The sequence below is a fragment of the Agelaius tricolor genome, unplaced genomic scaffold (assembly GCF_023055355.1).
Source record: "Agelaius tricolor isolate 1412-34295 unplaced genomic scaffold, bAgeTri1.0.p SCAF_17, whole genome shotgun sequence".
Lineage (NCBI taxonomy): Eukaryota > Metazoa > Chordata > Aves > Passeriformes > Icteridae > Agelaius > Agelaius tricolor.
Window position 1 is genome coordinate 19,711,789 of NW_027269277.1, and position 21,604 is coordinate 19,733,392.

Sequence of the window (21,604 nt, forward strand, 5' to 3'; positions counted from 1 at the left end):
CAGAGGGTGAGAGCATGGTGACTGGTGGGGACCAGGAAGCTCAGGGTGAAGGCTGGAAAGGTATTCTCAATTCCCTCCTCCCCACCTTCCCCTTAGTAATGACACTATGCAAGCAGCAGCAATGCATATCTTCTCTCCAAATATTTACACAGCATAAATACCCACATGGGGAAGGGGAAACTTTGCTTTGGCTCCAGCTTGAGCACACAGCGGGTGGTCCCAGGTTGACCACCTGACCCTGATGGGGCGGGACTGGTGGTCAGACCACACACCTATCAGGGTAGACCTCTGCTTCAGTGTCCCCAGCCCCATAGGCTGGGGGAGAAGCAGTGGCCCCAGGGTCACTTGGGACAGAGTTAAAGCGAGGCAAGCAGGGAGGGCTCCATAAATATGGGGCAAGGGCAGGGACCTGTTCCCCTACCCAGCCCCTGTTCCCTGGGGGCAGCACCCACCCAGCACCTGGACTGGGCTGCTGCCCTGCTGTCAGCCTAGGGCAGGTTGCTGAGTTCCTTAATGGCCTGAAGGATCCTCTTCATATGGCCCACTTTGGTGATCCCCAGGTCCTGCAGGAAAGAGAAAGTGGAGGTGATGCATTTGCAGGGCCTTGCAGCTCTTGGCCCTTGCTGGTAGACAAGCCACAGGTTGGAGGATGAGGCACAGCCCAGCTCCCCATGCTCTCCCTTGCTAGAGCATAGTGCTTGCTTGAAGCCCACTGTCCTCTTAAAAGCGCATCCCCATGCCTGAATGCAGCTGAGGGTCGGGTACTGCTGATACTGTTTTGGATAGGTGTATGGAGCCTTGCAAGTTGGAGGACCAAGGCCACCCTGCTTCCCTGCCCCTGTGCAGAAGCTGCACAAGCTCAACTCTGCAGACCCAGATGTAGGGCCAACCTGCCACCAGGAAGGATAGGGAGAGGAGGGATGGAGGACACCATGCTCCCCAGGGCTGGGAGTCCTTCAGGAGGCACAAGGGGGTTGTACCTTAAGGTCTCTCCTCTCCAGCAGAATCAACTCGGAGCCCTGGATGTCATGCCGAACAAAAATGTCTCTGTATTCCCCTAAACCAAGCGTTTCCAGCCAAGCTGCCACCTCCTCGGAGCCCCACTTGTCTGCTAGCAGGGAGGAAAACCACAGTGGTGGACTGCTGGGGCCTGTGGAGGCAGTGGGACACAGCAGCGCAGGCAGCAGTGATGGCAGCCTGTGGTCAGCAGACAGCATACCCCCTCCCACCCCTGACTCCAGCAGGGCCAGAGGCCACAGCCCGCTCGGGCTGCAGAGGTCTCTCCTCTCCTTGGCTTACTTATGGAGCACCTGAGCTGCTCCCCCTCAACCAGACCCCCAGCTGTGGACAAGGGACTTACCCAAAGGTCTGAGTTGTACCAGAGCCCCCTTCTCCCCCTAGCCAAGGAATTATAGGGTTGGGGTGCTCTGCATGTCTGATACCAGAAAAAGCTTTAAGGGGCTCTTGGTGACAAGGGTGCCACCCTCAAGCAGCCAGGTTCCCCTTTCTTGAGGATTCTTCCCCAGCATTCCCAGAACAGGAGATTGAGGTATAGGTCAGCACAGGGGGGTCCTTTCTAGCATGGACTGCACCACCTGTCTCTTCCTGGCACACTGCTCACTTTACCTGGGAGCACACTGTTGGCTTTCTGCTTCTGCAGCTTGTCCTTCTCCTTCCTGGGCTTGGGGATGTTGAGGCGAAGCTTAAAGCTTCCCTTGCTGGCACCTTCCTGTGAGAAGCCAGGCTTGGTGGGATGCTACAGCTCCCTGAGGCTGGGCTGTGCCAGACCCCGGTCCCTGTGCACCCACCTCCTCAGCAGGGTGGGCAATAGGGCCCAGCCAGTGGATGTCCAGCAGCCGCTGCAGCTCCTGGCCCAGCACACTCAGAGGGCCCTGAAGTGCCTCCTCCTCCTGCGGCGAGTCCAGCTGTGGGGGACAGGGCCCATACCCAACCCTGCTGCCACCCCCAGAGGTAGCAGCCTTGAGAGGCTTTGGGTGCTCTCCAGTCCCTCACTCACCGCCTTCCCGTCCAGGAATGCCCTGGTCTCAGCCCACAGCTCTTTGATGCTCAGCACCATCTCCACAGCCATATTCCTGCTGAGAAACTGGGGCAAAGAGGGGGTAATCCCTTGAGCGGCAGGGCCCCATGGGGCCTGGGGAAAGGCTGCCTTACACTCCCAGTCCCCGCTCACCTCTGAGGTGCCAGCAGCTTTGTGGGAGAGGGCTTCACTCAGTGCCAGGGAGCTGGCATTGACTGCATGCGCCAGCTCCTGCTCCATGGCTTTGTGAGCTTTGGCTGCCTCATGGATCCTGCGGGTGACAGGGGCTGGAGCTGCCAGGGCTCCCCTGGGCTGGGCATGCACCTCTGCATGGCCACAGCACAGTTCCCTTTTCCCTGTGCCCACTATATTCCCCTTCCCACAGTCTGACCTGGCAATGAGGGTCTCAGCGACCCGTGAGACCTGCTGCAAGAGGCTGCTCTCCTCCTCGGTCAGGTACTCCATGGACTGCTGGGAGCTGAGCCGTGGCCGTGTGGCTGCTCGGTAGCTCTCCCCTTTCTGCTTGTCCTCCCAAGACTTGAGGGTGCTTTCAAATGCCTGTGGGGGACAGACATGGCCCCTCTGAGACTGTCATACCTCCCCATGTCCCTCAGCATGGTTTTGCTGAGCTCCTCAATCTCACCCGGTCCCTTGTCAGCATCTGGGCTCGGTTCTTGTGCTGGATTTTGATGATGCCAGGTGGCTGGATCCAGGCCTCTCCATCCACCTGCACAGGTACACCCTCATCGCCCCGGATGGTGATCTTCACCACACGGCACTGTGGGGCACACAGCTCAGGGGTGGCATCAATAGCTGCCAGGCTGAGCAGAGCCACACTGCCTCAGGCTCCACTGCTGCCCCAAAGTGTTCAGGCATTAGTTGTGGTCCTGCAGGGTACCTCAGCGCTACCTGTGCAATGCGATGGTGCTGGAGGTTGATGACCCGTGACACAGCCATCTGGATGCTACCAAAGACTGCCACCACCTCCAGCTTCTTGTCATCAAAGGATGGAGCCCCAAAGTTCTGTAGAGGATCACTACACATGAAGACATCCATTTTCCCCCATGTGTGCCCAAGGCAGGGACACCCTAGCCCTGGGGTATCTTAGGACTGGGGAAAGGACATCACACCACCCAAATCATCTCATGGTACTGACACTCACATTGTCCTCCTTGGTGCCTCCCCAGAAGTTGATGCCCCCGGCATAGCTGGGGATGTTGAGGACAGCAATGCCCTGCAGGCTGGGCAGTGAGATAGGCACCCCGTCACACTGCAAGAGAGGGCTAAGCCTGGGGGTCTGCTGTAACGCTGCCCCTCCCACCCTTTCCCAGTTTTCCCAGCCCTATACCTCCAGCTGTACCCGCTGCTCCAGGTTCTTGTAGGTGCGCTGCAGGAGCTCCTTTGTGCCCAGCACCCCATACCACATCATGTTCTTGGTGCGGCTGCTGTGGGGCAAAGTGGAACAGATGAGGGGCTGTGGGCTCCCCACTGCCTGTCACAGGCTCCACACCCTTCCTGGGGCACTGTGCTGAACAGTCCCGGATGGCTGGCCCCACCTTAGTTTCCTCAATTCTTGCTACCTCCCAGAAAAGCCAAAGGTGCAGCACGTTGCACCCAGATTTTGACCCTTCCACGCCAGCATGGCAATGTCCCTCTCTCCAGCTGCAGAGCAAGTAAATCCCACCGAGTCCTCAGGTCTTCACCCCTTCTGGGGTGTTTGCAGCCTGCCACCAAGGGGTGCTCATCCCAGCAATGGGTGCAGGTACAAAATCTGCTGCAGGAAGGATCTCCAACACAGTAGGCCTGAGTCACCCCCATGGCTCCCAGCAACTTGATGGCACTGGAAAGCCAGGGGTACATGTTTCTTCCTGGGGGAAATCTAGGGGTTCCAGCCAACCTGCACTTCTTGGGGTGCTCATCGCGTTTGTTGTTGAACTCCAGGGAGATCTTTGCATCCAGGCCAATGCCAAAGTAGTTATTCATGACACATTTCTCCAAGAAGTGTCTGAAATCAGCAAAGAGGTAAAGCAGGTTGAGCAGCCCCTGCGTATCAGTGACTTTGGGTTGGCACCAGAGGATGCGGTGTAACACCCGCTGGAGCAGAGCGGCTGGCACTGGGAAGCCTGACCAAAACTAGCAGGGATGGCTGCTAATTTCCCTCAGTCATCATGGCAGGAGACCCATGGCACAGCCAGGACCTGCCTGCAGGTGGGAACACCAAGCTCAAAGCACCATCCACAGGCAGGCTCCCCCAGCATGGGCACTGCTTGGCCAAGGAGGGCCTGGTAGCAGGGATGCCACACTGGTGGGCAGCAGCCTCCTCAAAGGGGCAGCATGGTAACAGCTCTGCTCCGGGGCAGGCAGAACACCTGACTCACAGGGTGCTGGGGTCTTCAGGGAACTGCAAGCTGCCAAAGGTGTCTGGCCGGTCCAGGATGATGGAGGAAGACGCAGAGGTCACAGTCACCCGCCGGGAGCCTGGCCAGGGCGACAGGGAGGTAGCTGCCACATGGGTTCTCACCCTGAGCCCATCCCACAGCTCACCCCCATGCCCCCACAAAATGCCACATGCCCTGCTGACATCTTACTGAGCTTCTCCTCCTCCTTGCTGAACTCCTCTGAGCTATCCTTGCTGGGGCCCACACTGCCCTGGTAGGTTTGGGTCTGCTTGTTCTGCTCATCCACAGCTGGATACAAAGAGGGACATGACAGGGAGTCTGTGCAGCCCTGTAGCCCCTCCTCATGTCAGGCCTGTGGGCTCATACCAGGAAGGGCCCAGGGTGGGGACACTGCTGCCATCCCAAGGATCCCAGGGGAGAACAAAGACATGGGTCCAGCACCAACCCAGTGTGGCTTCACAGCTCCTGCCAGGTTGCTGCAGCAGCAGGGAAGCTGCCAGGTCCCACCACTCCCTCACCTTTCTCTGTCTGCTCAATGATTTGCCGCAGGGCCTTCTTCAGGCTGTTTGCCCGCAGCATGAGCTGCTCCTTGGATTTGAAGATGCGAGGCTGGGGGTTGGGGTTGAAGCTGCCAGCTTTCTCCTGGTCCTTGACATCAGCGTGGGTGGCCTGTGCCATTTCTTCAGGGACCATGATGGCCTGAGCTTCCTCATTCAGCTCCCGCACCAACGAGTCCAGCTTTTCATTCAGCATGGCGCACTGTGGGACACCTACCCCACTCAGTACCTGCCACAAGCTGCTGCCCCCCACCAGTGCTGGGTGCTTCCCTGGGCACTATGAGTGCCTGGATACCCCCAAGCACCTGGACACCCCATGTCTGGGCACCCCAAGCATGGCACACCCCAATACATGCTCAACAAGGGCATAGGCCTGCGGAGCAGCCCATCCCCTGCTCACAGGCTGTGCCACCAGCTTGACCCAACCCTCCAGCTCCCCTGCAACACACCTTCCGTGCCATCAGCTCAGCCTCCTGCTTGTTCTCCGTCGCCCTCTTGTAAGCCCGCCCAACTTCAGTCACAAAGTCATTGACAGTGCCACAGAGGAACCTGCCAAGGGAAGTGGCTGGAGGTCAAGAGGGGCACAGCATGGCCAGCGAGGTACAGATGCCAGCCAGGGCACCTGCTGGGATAACACCTGCTGCTCCAGAGGGTCAGCACAGCCAGCATTATCTGCCAGGCACCAGCACAGCCAGCAGCTGCTGGAGGCCAGTTGAGACAGCCTGGCCGCGGGGGGTGCAGTGGTCCTGAGGACAGGCCTCAGCCCAGAAAAAGGGGCTCCTGGCACCCCCATCAACAGCCCCCTCCTTACTTTGCAGAGGAGATCACCACTGAGTGCTTGTCTGACTCCAGGATCTTGGCCAGGTGGAAGGCAACAGAGTCTGCATAATGGGAGATCTGGACCTGGGGGGGACACAGGTGAAGACAGCTGGACACCTGCCACCTTGCCATGTGCCCTGCTCAGGGATAGAGCTTTGCCCAGCCAGCCTTGAACTGGGGATGATCAGCCCTTATTCAGCCCACTCCCCACCACTGAGGGTAGCCATGCCCATGCTGCTGGGCAGAGGCAAGGTCAGTCACATCAGGAGGGAAACTGGACCAAGGGGCTGAACAGGAACACACAGAAGAGTCCAAAGCAGCTGGCCAGTGGCAGGCTAGCTCTACTTCACCTTCTGCCTGCTCCCAACTGCATATGCCAGGCTGAGACCTGCCAGGGTCATTTCATTGCATGCAGCCAACTCCAGCCCCTTCAGAGCCCCAGTCCCCAGGGACCCTCAGAATAACCTCTTCCTGTGCCATCCCTCCCTGTGTCCCTGAACTGGGTTGAACAGGAACCTGCCCTCCAGCCTGCCCTCCCCATCTCAAGCCCCCAAATGCCAGCAGTTCCCACCTGGATGTTGGAGTCCCCATTCTCCTCCTCCTTCAGTGCTGAGGGGGACTGCTTGGGAGCCTCATAGGTAAGCACACTCCACCTGCCAAACAGAGACCATGGCTGCTTGTCATCTCCTGGCCCCCTAGCACAGGGACAGGCAAGGAACTGGGACAGGCTTCCCAAGAGATGCCAGGGTAGGAGGGACAGAGAGACATGTATTCCATGCCCTGCTCACCGGTCCAGCATCTTGGTGGTGGCCCTTTCCAGCTTCTCCAGGATCTGCAGCAGCTGAGTGTCATCATCACATAGGCTGCCCCAACCCAGGACCCGTGCAAGGTCATTACCAGTCCCCAGTGGCAGGACACCCAGCTGACACTGCAGGAGAGAGACAGAGTGGGGGGCCTCAGAGCAGCCCCCAAGGGCACCTGTGACACCTCCAATTCTGCTGTGCCCATTGCTTGGCAGCACCTGGGGTACACAGAGTGTGCCAGTGCTGGGGATGGTGCCAGCCTGCACTAGTAATGCCAGGCACTCCCAACTCACCTGCTTGTGGAGGCCAAGGGCATCAATCTCAGAGAGCACCCAACCCACGCTGCCATCCCCACCACACACCAGGATTCTGAAGGTGGAGAACTTCTGGAAGAGGCGCAGCCTGGGTGGCGGGCAAGGAGAGAGGGAATAGGTGCTGTGCCAGGTGCCCACTGGGATCCCAGCAAGGCAATTCCAGGGCGCTCAGGCTGGTGCTTACCCCAGGTGTGGGCCCCCATTCATGAGGTCAAAGACTTGGGCTGGGTTGAGGAACTGCTTGAACTTGCGCAGAAACTTGACACCCTGGTTGTCCCCACTCTTGGAGTTGACAAAGGCCAGGAGAGGGCTGGAGCAGGTTGAGGGGCAGGTGGCTTTCCAGAAACCTGCAGTAAGCCCAAACACATGAGCCCCAGCTCTCACTGCCCACACACACTTCAGGAGAGCAGAGTATGGACACTCCATCTGTGCCAAGCCCAATCTGTGAGGTGCTGGGGCAGGAGGGGCAGTGATGGGGATGTCCGGGGGATAGTGAGGGGCAGAGGGAAGAAGAAGCACTATGCTTTTAAAGAAATGAGATGGGGAAAGAAATGTGCCCAAGGCAGAGTAGGATTGATGGTGGCCCAGAGCCCGCACCTGCCTCAGGCACTTCTTGTCTATCCCAGTTCCCTGGCTGGTGTCTGCAGGCTTCTTCCCTTGGCAAACCAAGCAATGCTGCAGCAGGGACCATATCAGCCATCATGCCATTGGCACCAGCCCCACAGCTATTGCCCTTAGAGCCCCATGGGCTGCAACCAGGAGCCCTAGCACCCCCACCACAGCAGGAGCATGGGGGTAACAGCCCCACAGCCCCCCGCTCCTTGCCTGGCCACTGCTCCATCTCCACTCCCAGCCCAGCAGAGCAGTAACACAAAGCACTGAGAGCTGCTGAGTCAGAGCGTGGGCTGCAGCGGAAAAGCTTGCTGCCAGCAGTACTCATATGCTGCAGCAGGACAGCATGGCAAGACAAGGGGGGACTGAGGCCTTGCTAAGCTGTTCCCAGTCAGGTGGGCAACAGTCACAGCCACGGATGGCTGGGCTGCTGGAGAGGGACAGGGCAGAGATGCTGCCAGGGATCAGCCACCAGCAGCTGAGGCTCTGGAGCTGAGGAGCAGCCGCGTGATGGTTACTCTGACAGCATCCCAATGAGTAACAAGGCAAATGAGCTACTGTCTGAGCTGAGTGGTGAAAAGCAGTAAAGAATGAAGAAAGAAATATCCAGAGGAGAAGAACAGATTTTGCTTAGCGGAGGCCAGCTGGGCCCCTCAGGAGAAGGAAACAGCTGGGGGGGTCCCCCCACGCTCCACATGGCTTCTCCCTGCAGTGTCCTGTGCCAGGGCAAAGCTGTGCTCTGCACTACCAAAAAAACAGCTGAGCTTCAGACACTGAGAAATAACCCAAGCAAGAGCTTTATCCTGCCTTGATAGATGCTGAACCATTGAGGTGCAACACAGGACAGCCCACCTCAGGGGTATAGGGTTGGCACTGCTGATCAGAGCACAAAGGCACCATGTCCTGAGCCACTGCAAGTGGTGACCTGGCAGGAGCAGCTAAAGCCACATGAAGGCAAGAAATGCCACCCCAAAGCCCACAAAATACCATCAAGCCCTGAAACAGAGTGCAAGGCAACAAGCAGCCTTGGGGCGTTGACTCTGGAGCTTACTGAAGGTAGTGTTCCTGCTGCCCCACAAAACAGGCACAGTGCAACAAGTCAAAGCCTCCAGAAGACCTCAGAGAGCTCAGAGCCCTATCCCAAAGAGCCTGTCCCCCCCACCAGACCAGCCCTGTGCCCTCCCCAACTCACCATCAGAATCGATGCTGTTCAAGGCAGTTGGCGGGATGATGGACACTTTGTACTGGCCCAGGGGGCACCTCTTGCCAAGGAGCTCCTTGCAGGCACTGTGAACCTGGGAATGCAGGAATGCCTGTATCAGCAGAGCGGGGGGACACAGCACCAAAGTCTCAGCATCAGCTTTCCCAGAGATGCACACAGGAGGGGCAGTGCTGTCTGTGCTGGGAGAGGGGTGGGGACAGGGTATGTGTGTATATTCTTACAATGGCCTTGCACCAGAGACACCGCCAGTCCTGCAGCCTCCGGACACTGCCACAGGTCCGGTCGCAGACAGCACAGCGTGCACTGACGGGCAAGTTCCCCTCCAGCCACTGATGGGGCATGGCCACCTGCAGAGAAGAGCAGCTACCAATAGCATCCTGCACACTGGAGGGAAAGATCATAGGCCACCTCTTTCCCCAAGCACCATGGAAGTGGTGCCATTTAGCAGGGCAAGGTGGGTCTGGGACCCCTCCCATGTCCTCTCATCCCTGCCCACCTGGCTGCTTGAAGCCATCAGCATGTTAGGCAGGGCAGACATATCCCCAGAAAATGTCTGGAGGTGGCCCCACTCGGACAGCAAAAAGGGATCCTGATACAGGCTTCCAGAGGAGGTGTCCCCAAGCTACACCCCTGCAGAGCCAAGCCCAGAGGCCACACAGTGCAGGGGACAGCTACAGTTTCTTCCTGCTTCCTGATTTGGGCACAGCAAGGCTAGTTCTGATGGAGGATCTGTCCTACCAGGATGCCTAAAACGGACTCCCCTGCTTACCCCATCCTCATCCTCGATGATTTCAATGCCGATGGAGGCCAGAGTCGTCCACTTGCAGTTGTTTGTGGCTCTGACGGCACAGCGCTTGTGTGCCTTGAACTTGCAGACTGCATGGGGGGGAGCAGTGAGGAGCAGGGAAGGTCCCCATGGCATGCACATCCCTGGTCCCAAACCTCTCTGCATCTGGGCAGTGGGCATCACCCTGCACCACTCCTGCTCTGGCCCAGCCTTGAGAGGCTGCCCTGCCCTGATGCCAACTCCTGCCCACCTCCCAGCAGGATGCCAGCACTGACCTTCACAGGAGAGGCCATGGGAGGTGACCCCTGGAAGAGCTTCGCGGCACACGTTGCAGAAGGTGGGGCGGGCGTGGGAGCAGGCGTACCAGTTGTGCATGCCCGAGAAGTGCTCCATGTTGAACTGTGTGGCCTGGAGACACAGCCCTGCCCCATTAGTGCCTGGCACCCTCAGCCGGCACTCCCTCTCTCCTGGCATCCCGAGTCCCCCCAGCCCAATTCCTGTCCTCCTTGTGGAGCTATGCCAAGGGCAACAGCTCTTTTCTGGCAATCAAAGGCACACAGAGGGAAACATACTCCACACACAAATACAGATCCATTCAGCATCCTGCCCACATCACCTCATGGATCTCCCACTTCTGGACAGATTTCAGGGCCGTGATCCAGTCCTCCATCTCCTTCCGGTTCTCCGCACATAAAATGAGCTTCCTGAATGGCGTGATCACCTGCAACAGCCACCATCCCCACGTTCTCTCGCAAGGCCACTGCCAGGCCAGCCAGAACCCAGCACAGACCCCAGCAATCTGTGGCCCACCAGTGCCACCTCAAGCAGCAGGAGGCCATGCTATGGAGTGCTCCATGGCTCTGGGGGGATGAGGGAGGTCTGTAGTGCCTCCCCACATGGTTCCGACGTCTCCACAGGGTGCAGTTGGTAGCCCCACACCTCCCTCACCGTGAAACTGTTGTTGATGTTCTTGGTGCTGGTCTCGGCCACACTGGCATCAGACAGGTCCACCTCATCAAAGATCAGGGACTGCGAGGGAGGAACCAGAGCCCCAGTCCACCAGGCAGGGATCTCTGTCCCCTCCTGGGCTGGCAAGCTCAGGTCCCCCCCAAACTGGGCATGTTGGAAGCACCCTCCAGCCTACCTTGGCATCCTTAGCATAATAAAGTGTCCTGCCTCGCAGCTTGAAGTATCGTCTCTTCCACCTCTGGAAGGAGCTCGTCTGCTTCAGCAACAGCCCCTCCTTTACGCTCTTCTGCAGAGACCACAGTGTCCTGAGCTCCTGTAGCCCCCAGGATCACCAAAGCCACCGTTTTCCCCTGTGACACCAGTCCCCGGGTCCCCAGGAGCACAGATTGGACATTCTGGGGCTCACTCTCTGCTGCATGTAGCAGGGCAAATTATGTTCCCTGCCTACCATCGCCTGGGCACTGGGCACTGCCTGTGATCTGGAAGGATGCTGCTGGGCATGGCAGGACTAGAAGATGCAGGTCTCCAGCAGTGCAGAGGCTCCACTGCTGATTCTTCCTCTCCATCCCCAGGGTAGTGCCTGGAGATCCTCACCCTGCTGCAGCTCCCTAGAAGCCAAGGGCAGAACTGGAGCCAGCAGAGCTTCCTTTAAGAGGAGACTAGTGCCCCAGAGATAGCAACTGCATCTTCAAAGTGGCATTACCTGGGCACTGCGGCCCCAGCCGGTTTGGAGAGCAGAGCTGGAGCAGAACCGGAGTGCAGCCAGCTCTGCTTTGCCCCCACAGCCCCTGGAGAGGACAACCTGGGGCTGAGGGTAGTCTGCAGCAGGCAGAGCATCCCCTGCAGCACAGTGCATTGCTGCAACCTGGCTGCCCGTTCTCTGCCCTCCCCGAAACACAGCACCTGCCAATATTTACCCTTCTCGCAGTGGTGTTTACAAGACTCAATTAATTAGTGTTTGCAACATGGCTATGAGCCTGAAAGAGGTGGCAGAGATGCTCTGGCACTGCCTCATCTTTGATTGTATCTTCTTTAAACACCACCGGCAGCTCTGTTCAGCTGCTTCTCTGCAATTAGCTGCCACAGTGGTTGTATCCAATCCAGGCACATGATGACAAGCCACATTTAACAGCAAATTATCACAGGGCATGAGGGCAAAGCGAGGGAAGCATGGCGGGGCTCTGCACTCCTGTGCCAACCCATGTGCTGCAAGAGGTGGCAGTCAGGCACCCATCAGCCTGCAAACACACCAGCCCCAGGTCTCAGCCTTAATCTACTGCCCCATGGGTCTGAACCAGATGGCCAAAGCACCAGGAATAGCAGAAGCCTTCACAAAGAAGCTAAAATGCCATCTGGGGTGCTCCCTGAGCTTCAACTATTCAAATGTGTAACCCTCCTGAACCTCCTTGGGGCACCCACCACATTGTTCCCTGCTCTCTTCCAGCTTGGAGTTTGAAGAGGGATGTTTTAAGCCTTTATCACTTCCCAAGACTGCTGCAGAGTTTGGCTGCGGTCAATCAATCACCATGATGCCTCAGAATGTCAGTGCAGGTTCAAACTGCCCAGCGGTCCCCGGTGCCAGCACCCCGGGGCACACTGAGTCCTTTTCCTGGCCTCTCAGCTGTGAGAGCGCAGAGGGATCCCTCCAGTGGGGTCCAGCTGTGACCTCAGATCCACACACAAATCATGCACCCTAGCAGTCCTTGTCCCAGACCAGGGGACAAGCCAGGGTCCTGCCATAGCCTGGTGGGATCCAGCCCCAAACACCACATCCACCACACCTGGCTGCACTCATCAGGCACAGGTTCTGTGTTTGCTGCAGTCATTGCTGTTATTGCAAAGGACAGGCAGTGTGTGACAGCAAGGAGTGGTGTCAGGAGCTGTGACGGTGAAGGGCGAGGGGGCCATTGGAAGAAAAGGATGACAATGAGAAGGAAGAAGGGGCCCGTCCACGATGGCGCCTCAGAGCTATCACAGCAGGGGCTGGAGCCAGCTGGGCATGGGCACTCTGCCTGGCTCCAGGGCCACGTGGGTGGTAGGATACAGCAAGGACTGGCTGCCTAGGAGGGTGGCACCCACTCCTACAAAGGAGGGTCAGAGCTGAAACACCCCCAGCAGCAGCAGCTCCTAACAGCAGCAAAAAGTCATCACCCAGCCCCAAGATGTCACAGTCCTGGCCCTCCCAGGAACAGAATGCAACGGCCCTGAAAAGCAGACTCTCCCACCTTCACCTCCACACCCATGAGAGCTCTCCCACCCTCACCACAACACTTCCAATACCACGGCTGGGGGGACTGTGCCTCAGTTTTCCACCAGTGCAGACTAATCCCTAGCCATCCCAACATGGGATGGCAACATGGGGTGGCAAAATTGGTGCAGAGAAGCTCAGGGGGCACCTCTCCCCACACCCACCCTTGTGGGCTGCTTTGGGCATCAAAGCCCAAGCCCTCTGTGTTGCCATGTGCAGCATTTTGCTGCACAACTCCTCAGGTAAGCAGCTGCCCATCCAGGCTCCATCACCCCTGGTGTGTGATGCCACGTGGTACAGGTTCCATTGGTGCCCACATGGGGCCAGACAACCCCTCCCTGGGGAAAATAAGGCAGGTCCCCTTTCCAAAATAAGCCCTGGAGTCCAGCTGTCCCATGCTGCCTGGGCAGGCACACAAATCTGGGGTGACGGAGGGCTGTTTTGGGATCTCACTGTGGTAAGCCACTCACCTACCTCATTTTTTGACATGGGTCTCAGCCAGGAGCACCTGCTCCAGCTGTTGGGGCAGGGAGCAGCTCCCAAGTGGCTCTGCTTTTGCAATGAACAACAGAAGGACACCTGAGAGGCACCTGATGGCCAAGGCCAGCAGCAGGCCCAGCCACTCAGTGGGAATGCATGCTGCAGCACCATTGCTGGGTGAGTCAGTGTTTCCTCTTTGCAAACAGGAAAGGGGTGACAATGGCAAGGGCAGGCAGGCCATGCCAGGGTGGCATCACCCCTGCTGTGCCAGCTCCCCAAAGCCCTGTCCAGAGCACCAGGGTCACCACAATTGTATAGTAAGTGGCTGTTAGGTACCCTAGAGCTCAAAAGAGCTGGAGCTGAGCACCTGTAGCACAGGGACTGCCTCTTCTTCCTGGAGAGTTTTGGGGACAATGGGAGCACTGGCTCACTGGGCTAGGAGCTCTGCACTAGTCATTGCACAGCTGTAAAACACAGTGTGCCACCCACACCCTAAAACAAATCCAAGCTGCTCCACTCACCCCAACCACAGCTTTTCTTTCTGGAAAGCCCCAGGCAGCACTGCAGGGAGCCTCAGCAAAGCCAGAGCTGGTCTCACCTCGGCAACCAAGGCGGCACACCCAGAGCCACATATAACCTGCCCAGCAATCAGCCAGATGCCAGCTCCCCTGTAGGGCTCTGTCCCAGCACTCCACTGCCCCATCCCGAGGTCCCTCCCTGCTCTCTCCAGCCCAGGCGGCTCAGCACCAGCACTGGGGGGATCACAGAGGCACAGGGCAGGAAGGGAAAGGTGAGAATGAAACCATACAGTGTCTGCAGACGTACTACCACCTCCAGGTCAGATGCAGCTGAAGTGGCAGCAGAGCCTCAGAGGGGACACAAATGGGGTAAAAATGGTCCTAGGAGGATGGCCAGCCACGTGCTGTGCCAGGACTGGGCTGGTTTCCAGAGGCCATCATGCCACAGGCTGCCTGTGTGCTTGGCACAAGCAGGGGGCTTGAACCGCAGTCCAGGGATTCTTCCAGGTCAGGCTACAACCCGAAATGCCGGCCCTTCCTTCAGCCCTAAAGCAGAGCCCCAGGATGCTGCTTTGTTCTGTTACCCCACTCTCCCAGCTCTGTCACCACCATTCCTGGCAAGAGCCCATTGTGAATCCAGGTCTGACCACAGCTGGGGCAGGAGGGTTTTCCTGCTGGGGATCGGCTTGGACAGCGAAGCAGTGCCTGGAGAAGAGCCAGGAAGGTTGTTACCCAGGAATGCTGTAACATACGCCTCCTGAGCACCACACTATCTGCCCACACAGCTGGCCACCCTACACCACTCCTGAAGGGATATATTTGTCCCTGTGACCACACGATGCCTCACCCAGTAGGAGGACAGGGGAAAGAGGATAACTTGTCAACACACCGACCTGCATTGCACCAGCATCATTCCAGGCAGCCACCCTCCTGCTCCAAGTGCAGCAGCCCACTGGGCACAAGCTGGGGTCCAGTTGCGTAAGAGCTCATCCCCTAGCTGAGCCAGCAGGCACCAGGACGAGCAGGCACCAGGCAGAGCAAAGCTGGCAGACCTCAAACAGCCCAGCTGCAGGGCTTCCACCAGCTGCTAGGCACCCCACAGGCTGGAGTCAGTCGGAAACCTTATCAAGCTTTGTGACACAGCAGAGCTCTTCCGGGACTGGGCAATCAAGGGGCTTGGTGCCTGACAGGTGCTATGGCCCCACAGGCTCAGCTGCTCCCAGAGGATGGAGCTTTCTGCCACTGCACGACCAACCACAATATCCCTTCCCTGTGCTGGGTGGATGCTTAAAAGGAGATTCTAGCACCAGTCCTGACAAGACCATTAAAAGGCAGCAGACAATTAACAGGAGGAGAGGAATGAGGAAAGGAGCCCCTAGAAGAAAGGCAACCCCCCTAGAACACATTATCCAGCAGCTGCTTTTTAGAAATGAGGTCATTCTTCCCTATCTACAGCCACATTGGTCCCCAAGCATCATGCTTGCAAGCATCCCGCATCAGGCCAACCTTTACTAGTTCACCCCTGCACCTTGTGCCCCAATGCTGGTGGGCACAGCCCTCCCACTCTGCCCAGCAGGAGTGGGAAAGAGCTGATGGACCAGAACGACATTCACATAACAGAAAAAGTTAGCATGGAGAGGGCAGAGTGCTTGAGAAACCTCACAAACATCCGGCTAGTGACAGTGGGGCTATCTTCACACCCCAGGCACTAACTTGGTGGGCCCTGATTAATGAGAGCAAGCCCAGCCTCTCTGGTCTCAGCAGTGTTTTCTTGTGTTGAGGTGCAATTTCCTATTTTTTCATTTCTGTCCATTGGCAGACACCACTGAGAAGAGCCTGGTTCCCCCTTTGCTGCACCCTCCCTTTCAAAAACCAGGGACTCCGTGGTTACAGTCTCTCCTCCAGGCTGAACAGTCCCAGCTCTCCCAGGCTCTCTCTGTATGAGAGATGCTCCAGTGTCCCACCAGCATCAAGTCTAGAGGGTGCACTGCCCAAGAGCCATGGTCCATCCTCCTGCTGCAAAAGAAAGGTTTCCAGGCCTGACCCCAGCCAGCTCTACCTTCTTTCTTCATCTTTTGGCCAGGATTTAGCACTCAGTGGGCAACATTCCCCACAGCCTGGCTCTATAGCACTGCCTCACCAGGCTCCCTACACCTGCCCAACACCCCAATATGCACAGGTACAGCTTGCCTCATTCCTAGGGCACTCTGAGCCTGCAGGATGCTCAATACCTGCAGCAAGGACAAGGGTACCAATAACCCCACTGACCTCCCTGAGCCCCATGGGAGTATTCTGATGGGTCCCTCAGCCCCACCAAACAGCTGTGATGTATCTCAAGATCAGGAATTCGGGAACAGGATTCCCCTTTCCAAACAGCAGACAAGCCATGGTTACCCCTGCCCACCATGGCCATGAACATTGTTCCCATGCCACGGGCAACCCTGGATCCCTGGCATGCACCCCGCTGTGTTCCCCTTGATACCCCTACCTCCCAGCTCTGGTGCAATCACCTCAGGACCTGTCACTTGCTGAACCAAACAGCACTGCTGGGTCACTCTCTGCATCCACTCTGGGAGGCAGCTGCTGGGAGAGCTTGTGCTGAGGCAGTGCCGAGGAATGAACACCCCAGACACGCAAGCAGGATGTGACCCACCACCCCCATCAACTCAAATGCTTTGGTGAGCCCCAGAACCAGCCCCTCTCTCCCCTTCACCTTCTCTCCAAGCCCAGCCCTAAGGGAACCAGTGCTGGGAAACAGCATCACATCCCTCTCCCACTCTGCACTTGCACACCTAAAACCTGGTACAGGCAACTGGCAGCCCCCAGATGCACTGAGGAGGATTGGAGGATTGGCGGGGGGCGGGGGGGGGGGGGGGGAGGTGGGGTTGGGGAATGTCAGCAAGACTCCATCCATCCTGGAGCCTTTCAGTCCAGTAGGGACACCTGCATCTGACAGTTGTTTTTGTCACTGAGCACAACGACCTTGCCGCCCCCACAGCAATGCTGGCACAAGGCACCCCACAGGGTGTCCATAGTTCCAGCCTGGAGGTGTGGAGGGGGGGGGATGTGATTGATGTGGAGGCTTGACAAAGGGATGTGGGTGCATGAACATTCAGAGTGCAGAAGCACTGGAACTGGGGAGCAGCAATCAGAAGGATTCAACAGATCCCAAAATGATCCTCACCTATTCCTGTCCCAGGGGCTGGACAACATCCTGGAGTGGGAGAAGCTGCCTGCTTCCATCACCAGACACCAAGGTCTCCCCAGTCAGTGTGGATGGGGTGGGGGTCCTGACCTTTCCCAGCCCCCCAACATGGCAGGCTTCTTTAGACCCTCTCAAGCACCCCACCCACCACATATGACCCAAACCTGATGCCCCACCACCTGTTGTCTCAGGAGCTGCCACTCTGGCACTGAACTCTCCCTTATAAACTGTGTTCTTTAGGTACCTGCCCCTGGGGTGCAGGCAATGATTCCCTCTCCCTGCCCCAGCCCCACCTGGGTGCCGAGGATGTCAAGACAGGGGTGTCACTCAGGAAGGTGCCTGCCATGGCACACACCCTGTGGCTGTGGCTGGAGTGACAGGCAGCACATGTGCCATGTCAGGGCTGTAAGCCTGACCTGGGTGGCAGCAGCAATGTCATCCAAAAACCCTCATCTCCGTAGGAAAGGAAGGAGTCCATCCAACCAGATGCCAGGCTGGCAAGTGCAGTCCTGCCCATCTGGACCAGGGCAAAGGCATCCTTGGGAAAAACACTGAACCCCAACACTGAAAACACAGAGGTGGCAGGGGAGGCATACACAGCTCACTCTCAGGCCCCTTCAGTTCCAGCCCTGCCAGCTCTCACTCTCTCCCCTAGTTCCATGGGCTGTTAGCCCAGACATGTCATTTCCACCTGCTCATTTCCATCATGCCACCTGCCTCCCCTGACATGCTGCACAGCATGACCTCCTGCATGGCTAATTGCTGATGCCAAGCAGGATATGGGCAGCAACCACAGCAGGCAGAGAGACAGCCTTTCCCCACATGCAGCCGCTCAGCAGTGAGGCCAGAACCTGCTGGTGGTACAGGGGGCTCTGGCATGGGCTGTGGCTCAGAGCATGCTCGTGTTCCTGTGCTGCTGCTGTAGGACATGGGCATAGCCCAGCCATCTGCCCCTTCCCCTCAGACTTCCTGGCATTGATGGCTCCCTGTGATGTCCCTGTGCCCCACAGCATGGCAAGTGCTGCATGGCAAACTCTAGCACCCTTCCAGAAGGATGCTGAGGGCTCATACACAGAACTAAGCATCCCCATGATCCCACACACTGGCCTGGCTTCCCACTGTGCCTCCTCCCCAACACCCTGCACCCAGCATAGCCCTCTTCACCCACTAGGCAGCCAACTTGGAGAGGGCAGAGTTGATGCCAGCCTACTTCAAAGAAGGGAAAATTGAGGTATGTTCCTTGAGCAGCCAGAGGGACTCAATAAGAGCCCCTTCAATGCCCCATGCCCCAGAAGTCTCTTCTGCCAAGTGGAAAAACCCCACAGTGCTAGGTTGGGAGCATGCAATTTCCATACCCTTGAGCAAGTATCCTCTGCCCCACCTCATGCCAGTGCACCAGGCTTGGCACAACAGCCAAGACAGGGACAGCAGGAGGGGAGCCTGCCCCAGCCCCAAGCATATCCACTGCTGCCATCAGACCCACACTGCCTCATTCCCCTTCCTTCATGCCCTCAGCACCCAACACCAGAGTCCAGTAATAGCCCTCTTCTCCACAACTACATTCCTATGCTGTGTTTTCAGAGCTCTCCCCCACCCCGGAGCAGCACAGCCACCAAATCCCCACTGAGGAGAGGCTGACACCGGAAGCTGGCTGTAGGGGGATTTCTAGCAGCCCCCGTGTGCCACCCAACACTGCAGGCACTGCCTTGACTCATTCCACCACCTCCTTCCCGCAGCTGAAAGGTGGATGCAAAGGACCAGCATGTCATCCAGAGCATCCTTCACGCACTGTGTCTGCATTCTCCCTCCCCATAATGTCCCCCCAAACTTCCTTCTCTCCCCACATCCTACCTGGCCATTCGGCCCAGGTTATTTCTGCCTGCATTGCATTTCACAGAGGTCCCTGACCTGGGACCTCTGACCATGCACTCCTGTTTGGCTGAAGGCACCACACCCCATATTTTGTAGGGGTAATCTTGTAAATTTTGTAAGCTATCAAAATAGCTTTTTCTGAGCAAACTGTGATACACACACACACACACACACACACACTCCAGCTGCTGTCATGCTAGTGGCTGGGAAATGTAAGTGTCATGTCTAACCTCAAAGGTGTTCCCATCTGTCCAGCAAACCACCACTGGGGACTAGATCTGTGGGAATGAGACCTGCAGGGGAGCTGGCACAGCCAAATTGATCTAGGGCACTAGGAAAGATGCATGGTTCCATTTTGCCACCCACCAAGCCCTACACACACAATGCCTGCAGCAGGGTGTGGGATCCGAGGAGCCTACAAAACTGTCATGACCCTAAATCTCAGTCCCAGAGCATCCACAGAGCATCCTAAAAAGAGTCCTCTTCTTCCAGGGACAGGTAAGGGGAACCCAGGGGATACAAATGCAGCATGAAGGCAATGTGGTAGGGGCTCTCTGGGTATGGGAGACACCCTGTTCCTGAATAGTGGGATGAAATCCGTGCTTCACAGCCCCATGGGACCAATGCTGACACTACCACTGTGGGGTTTGCATGTTTCTACGTGCCCTCCCACAGGACACAGGGGGCCAGAACCCTGCCAGCTGTGGCTGGGCCAAGTCTGCCAGCAGCAAGAACCTGGTACTCATTTACACCCTCATAAACTCCCCTGCCTTGTCCTCAGCAGTGACCCCACATCCAGCCAGTCCCTCACCACTGGCATCCCCCACCCCTGACCTTGCTTCTCATCTGCCCCGAGGTGGAAACCTTCCGGATGAGCTTGTGAGAACTGTCCTCCTGCTCGCCCTCGCTGTCGGATGACTCCTCACCACCAGCCTCGGGTGAGATGGGTGCCAGCTTGTCCAAGTCCAGGGATGACACTGATTCCCGGGTCTTCCTCGAGAACAGGTCCCCAGGCACCAGCTTCTCAGCCATCTTCCAATCTGGCTTGGCTCAGAGCTCTGCAGCCCCTGATGACAGCCCTGAGAGGACAAGGACACATAGGAATGGAGGAAAAGCCCTGAAGAGGCATGCATGACCCCTCATCCTGTAAGGCTCTGCTAGCTGGGAGGTGCAGCCCTGAAAATCAAGGGAGATGGCGCATCCTTGCCCAGAAATGACACTCAGGGTGGCACCCTTGCAGGCAAAGTTTTCCTTCGTTGCCTTTTTATCAGTGTCCCAACTATTCCTCAGCCTATCTGGCATCCCAACGTTGTCCCTGACTTGGGCACAGGAGACTGTGGTTGCCCCAAGCTCGGGCATTGGTACGTTGGTGCACAGAGGGGTGGAAGCCATTCCCGCAGCCTGTGCTATTTCTCCTTGTTGCCCACCCCCGAGGTGCTGGGCTGTGCTGTGTGGCCGGGGACAGCGCAGGGATCTCCATGAAAAGCAGCAGCTGGACCCCGCCATCCGTCTGGCTCCGGCAACTGGGAAGGGATGGGTGAACCTCCTGCGCCCATGGGTCGCGAGCCCTGAGCAGGTGACTGCGGGTGGGCTGGGATGGATGAGGGAGCGTGGGGTTCCCGCATGCGGGGGAAGCCGTGGCATCTCTGCCGGCCCCGAAGGCTGAGGAGGGACTGGGAGAGGCACCTACCTCAACAAGCGAGCCTGGACGGCAGCCGGGCCCCACGCACCTACCACGGGCCGGCTCCGCCGCGCCCTCCCCCTTCCGCGCGGCTGCCGGCAACCGCGGTACCGTCTCTCGGCGCAGCAACAAGCGTTGCGGGGAGAGGGGAGGGAGTGAGGGCAGTGCTGCGGCCCGCGCCCCCCCCCCCCCCCCCCCCTCCCAGGTGCATTGCCTCCTCCAGCCCTAGGGCTGCCGGGTGCCGGATGCCCGCTGAGCATCCCGCAGCACGCCCGGGACGGAGAAGGCGGAGCGCCCCCCGCCCCGCACACACCTTGCACGACCCGAGCCGCCGCCGCTGCTGGTGCAAGGTCGCTCCTTCTCCGGCCCGCCGTCCGCAGGCCCCCCGGCCCCGCCAGGACGTGCCTCCGCAAGCGGCCCCGGCCCTGCCCCTGCCGCAAGCCCCGGCCTGCTCGGCACGGCGGGCGCTGCTGCGCGGCGCGGGCGGCCCACGCACGGCCCCGAGCATGCGGGCACAGCGGGCACCCGCGCGCCCCCGCGCGCATCCGTGTGCGGCACCCGCGCGGGCACGGGAGAGCTCGTGCACGCACGTGTGCGCTGCCCGCCCACGGAGGCACGGCGGGCACACCCGGTGTGGGTGTGCTCACGCACATACGTGTGCACAGGCTCACACATACACGGGGAGACACGGCTTCCACCGTGCACAAACGCATGCTCCCTTCGCATGGATACATGCATGGGCACGGGAGAGCACATGCACCACTGCAGTGCACTTGTGTATGCACCACCCACGTGGGCAGGGCCAGCACATGCATAGGCATCACAGCCGCACATGCGTGTGTACCGTCCACATAGGCATATGCACAAGCAGTCACAGATCACACATGCCTGCGCACCCCAGGCATGAACCCTGTGCCTGCACATAGATCCATGTGGGCATGGGCGAGCACGTGCACTGCCACTGTGGACATATTTGTGCATTCCTCACATGGACAAGGGCAGGCACACCGCTTGCACAGGTGAGCATTCACCCTGTGGCCACGCACATTTTTGTGCACATACCCACACGCACACCCCACA

The 21,604-nt window shown here is 58.2% G+C and overlaps 1 protein-coding gene and 1 non-coding gene across 11 annotated transcripts; both read right to left on the reverse strand.

Moving 5' to 3' along the window:
- Positions 1–113: 113 nt before the first annotated feature.
- Positions 114–21,119, reverse strand: LOC139597473 (diacylglycerol kinase delta-like). 10 transcript variants are annotated; one of them, XM_071442891.1, is made up of 30 exons: positions 20,838–21,115; positions 19,678–19,922; positions 10,696–10,806; positions 10,500–10,580; positions 10,168–10,272; positions 9,827–9,959; positions 9,534–9,640; positions 8,986–9,111; positions 8,735–8,837; positions 7,115–7,277; positions 6,910–7,018; positions 6,602–6,741; positions 6,385–6,466; positions 5,806–5,897; positions 5,444–5,543; positions 4,956–5,196; positions 4,627–4,725; positions 4,417–4,516; positions 3,936–4,043; positions 3,387–3,480; positions 3,201–3,308; positions 2,948–3,061; positions 2,682–2,816; positions 2,430–2,596; positions 2,192–2,309; positions 2,018–2,104; positions 1,809–1,925; positions 1,627–1,729; positions 981–1,150; positions 114–563 (listed from the first exon to the last, which is right to left on the reverse strand). In XM_071442891.1, the coding sequence occupies exons 2-30, from the start codon at positions 19,873–19,875 to the stop codon at positions 489–491; spliced, it is 3,486 nt and encodes a 1,161-aa protein (XP_071298992.1). In that variant the 5' UTR covers positions 19,876–19,922; positions 20,838–21,115; the 3' UTR covers positions 114–488. The 10 variants fall into 10 exon arrangements, with proteins under 10 accessions (XP_071298992.1, XP_071298993.1, XP_071298990.1 ...); XM_071442892.1 differs by having other exon boundaries at positions 1,809–1,910; positions 3,387–3,483; XM_071442889.1 differs by having other exon boundaries at positions 3,387–3,483; positions 20,838–21,112.
- Positions 18,317–18,412, reverse strand: LOC139597525 (small nucleolar RNA SNORA17). Its single transcript, XR_011681628.1, has one exon. It is a non-coding gene; the product is annotated as a small nucleolar RNA SNORA17 (small nucleolar RNA).
- Positions 21,120–21,604: the final 485 nt, after the last annotated feature.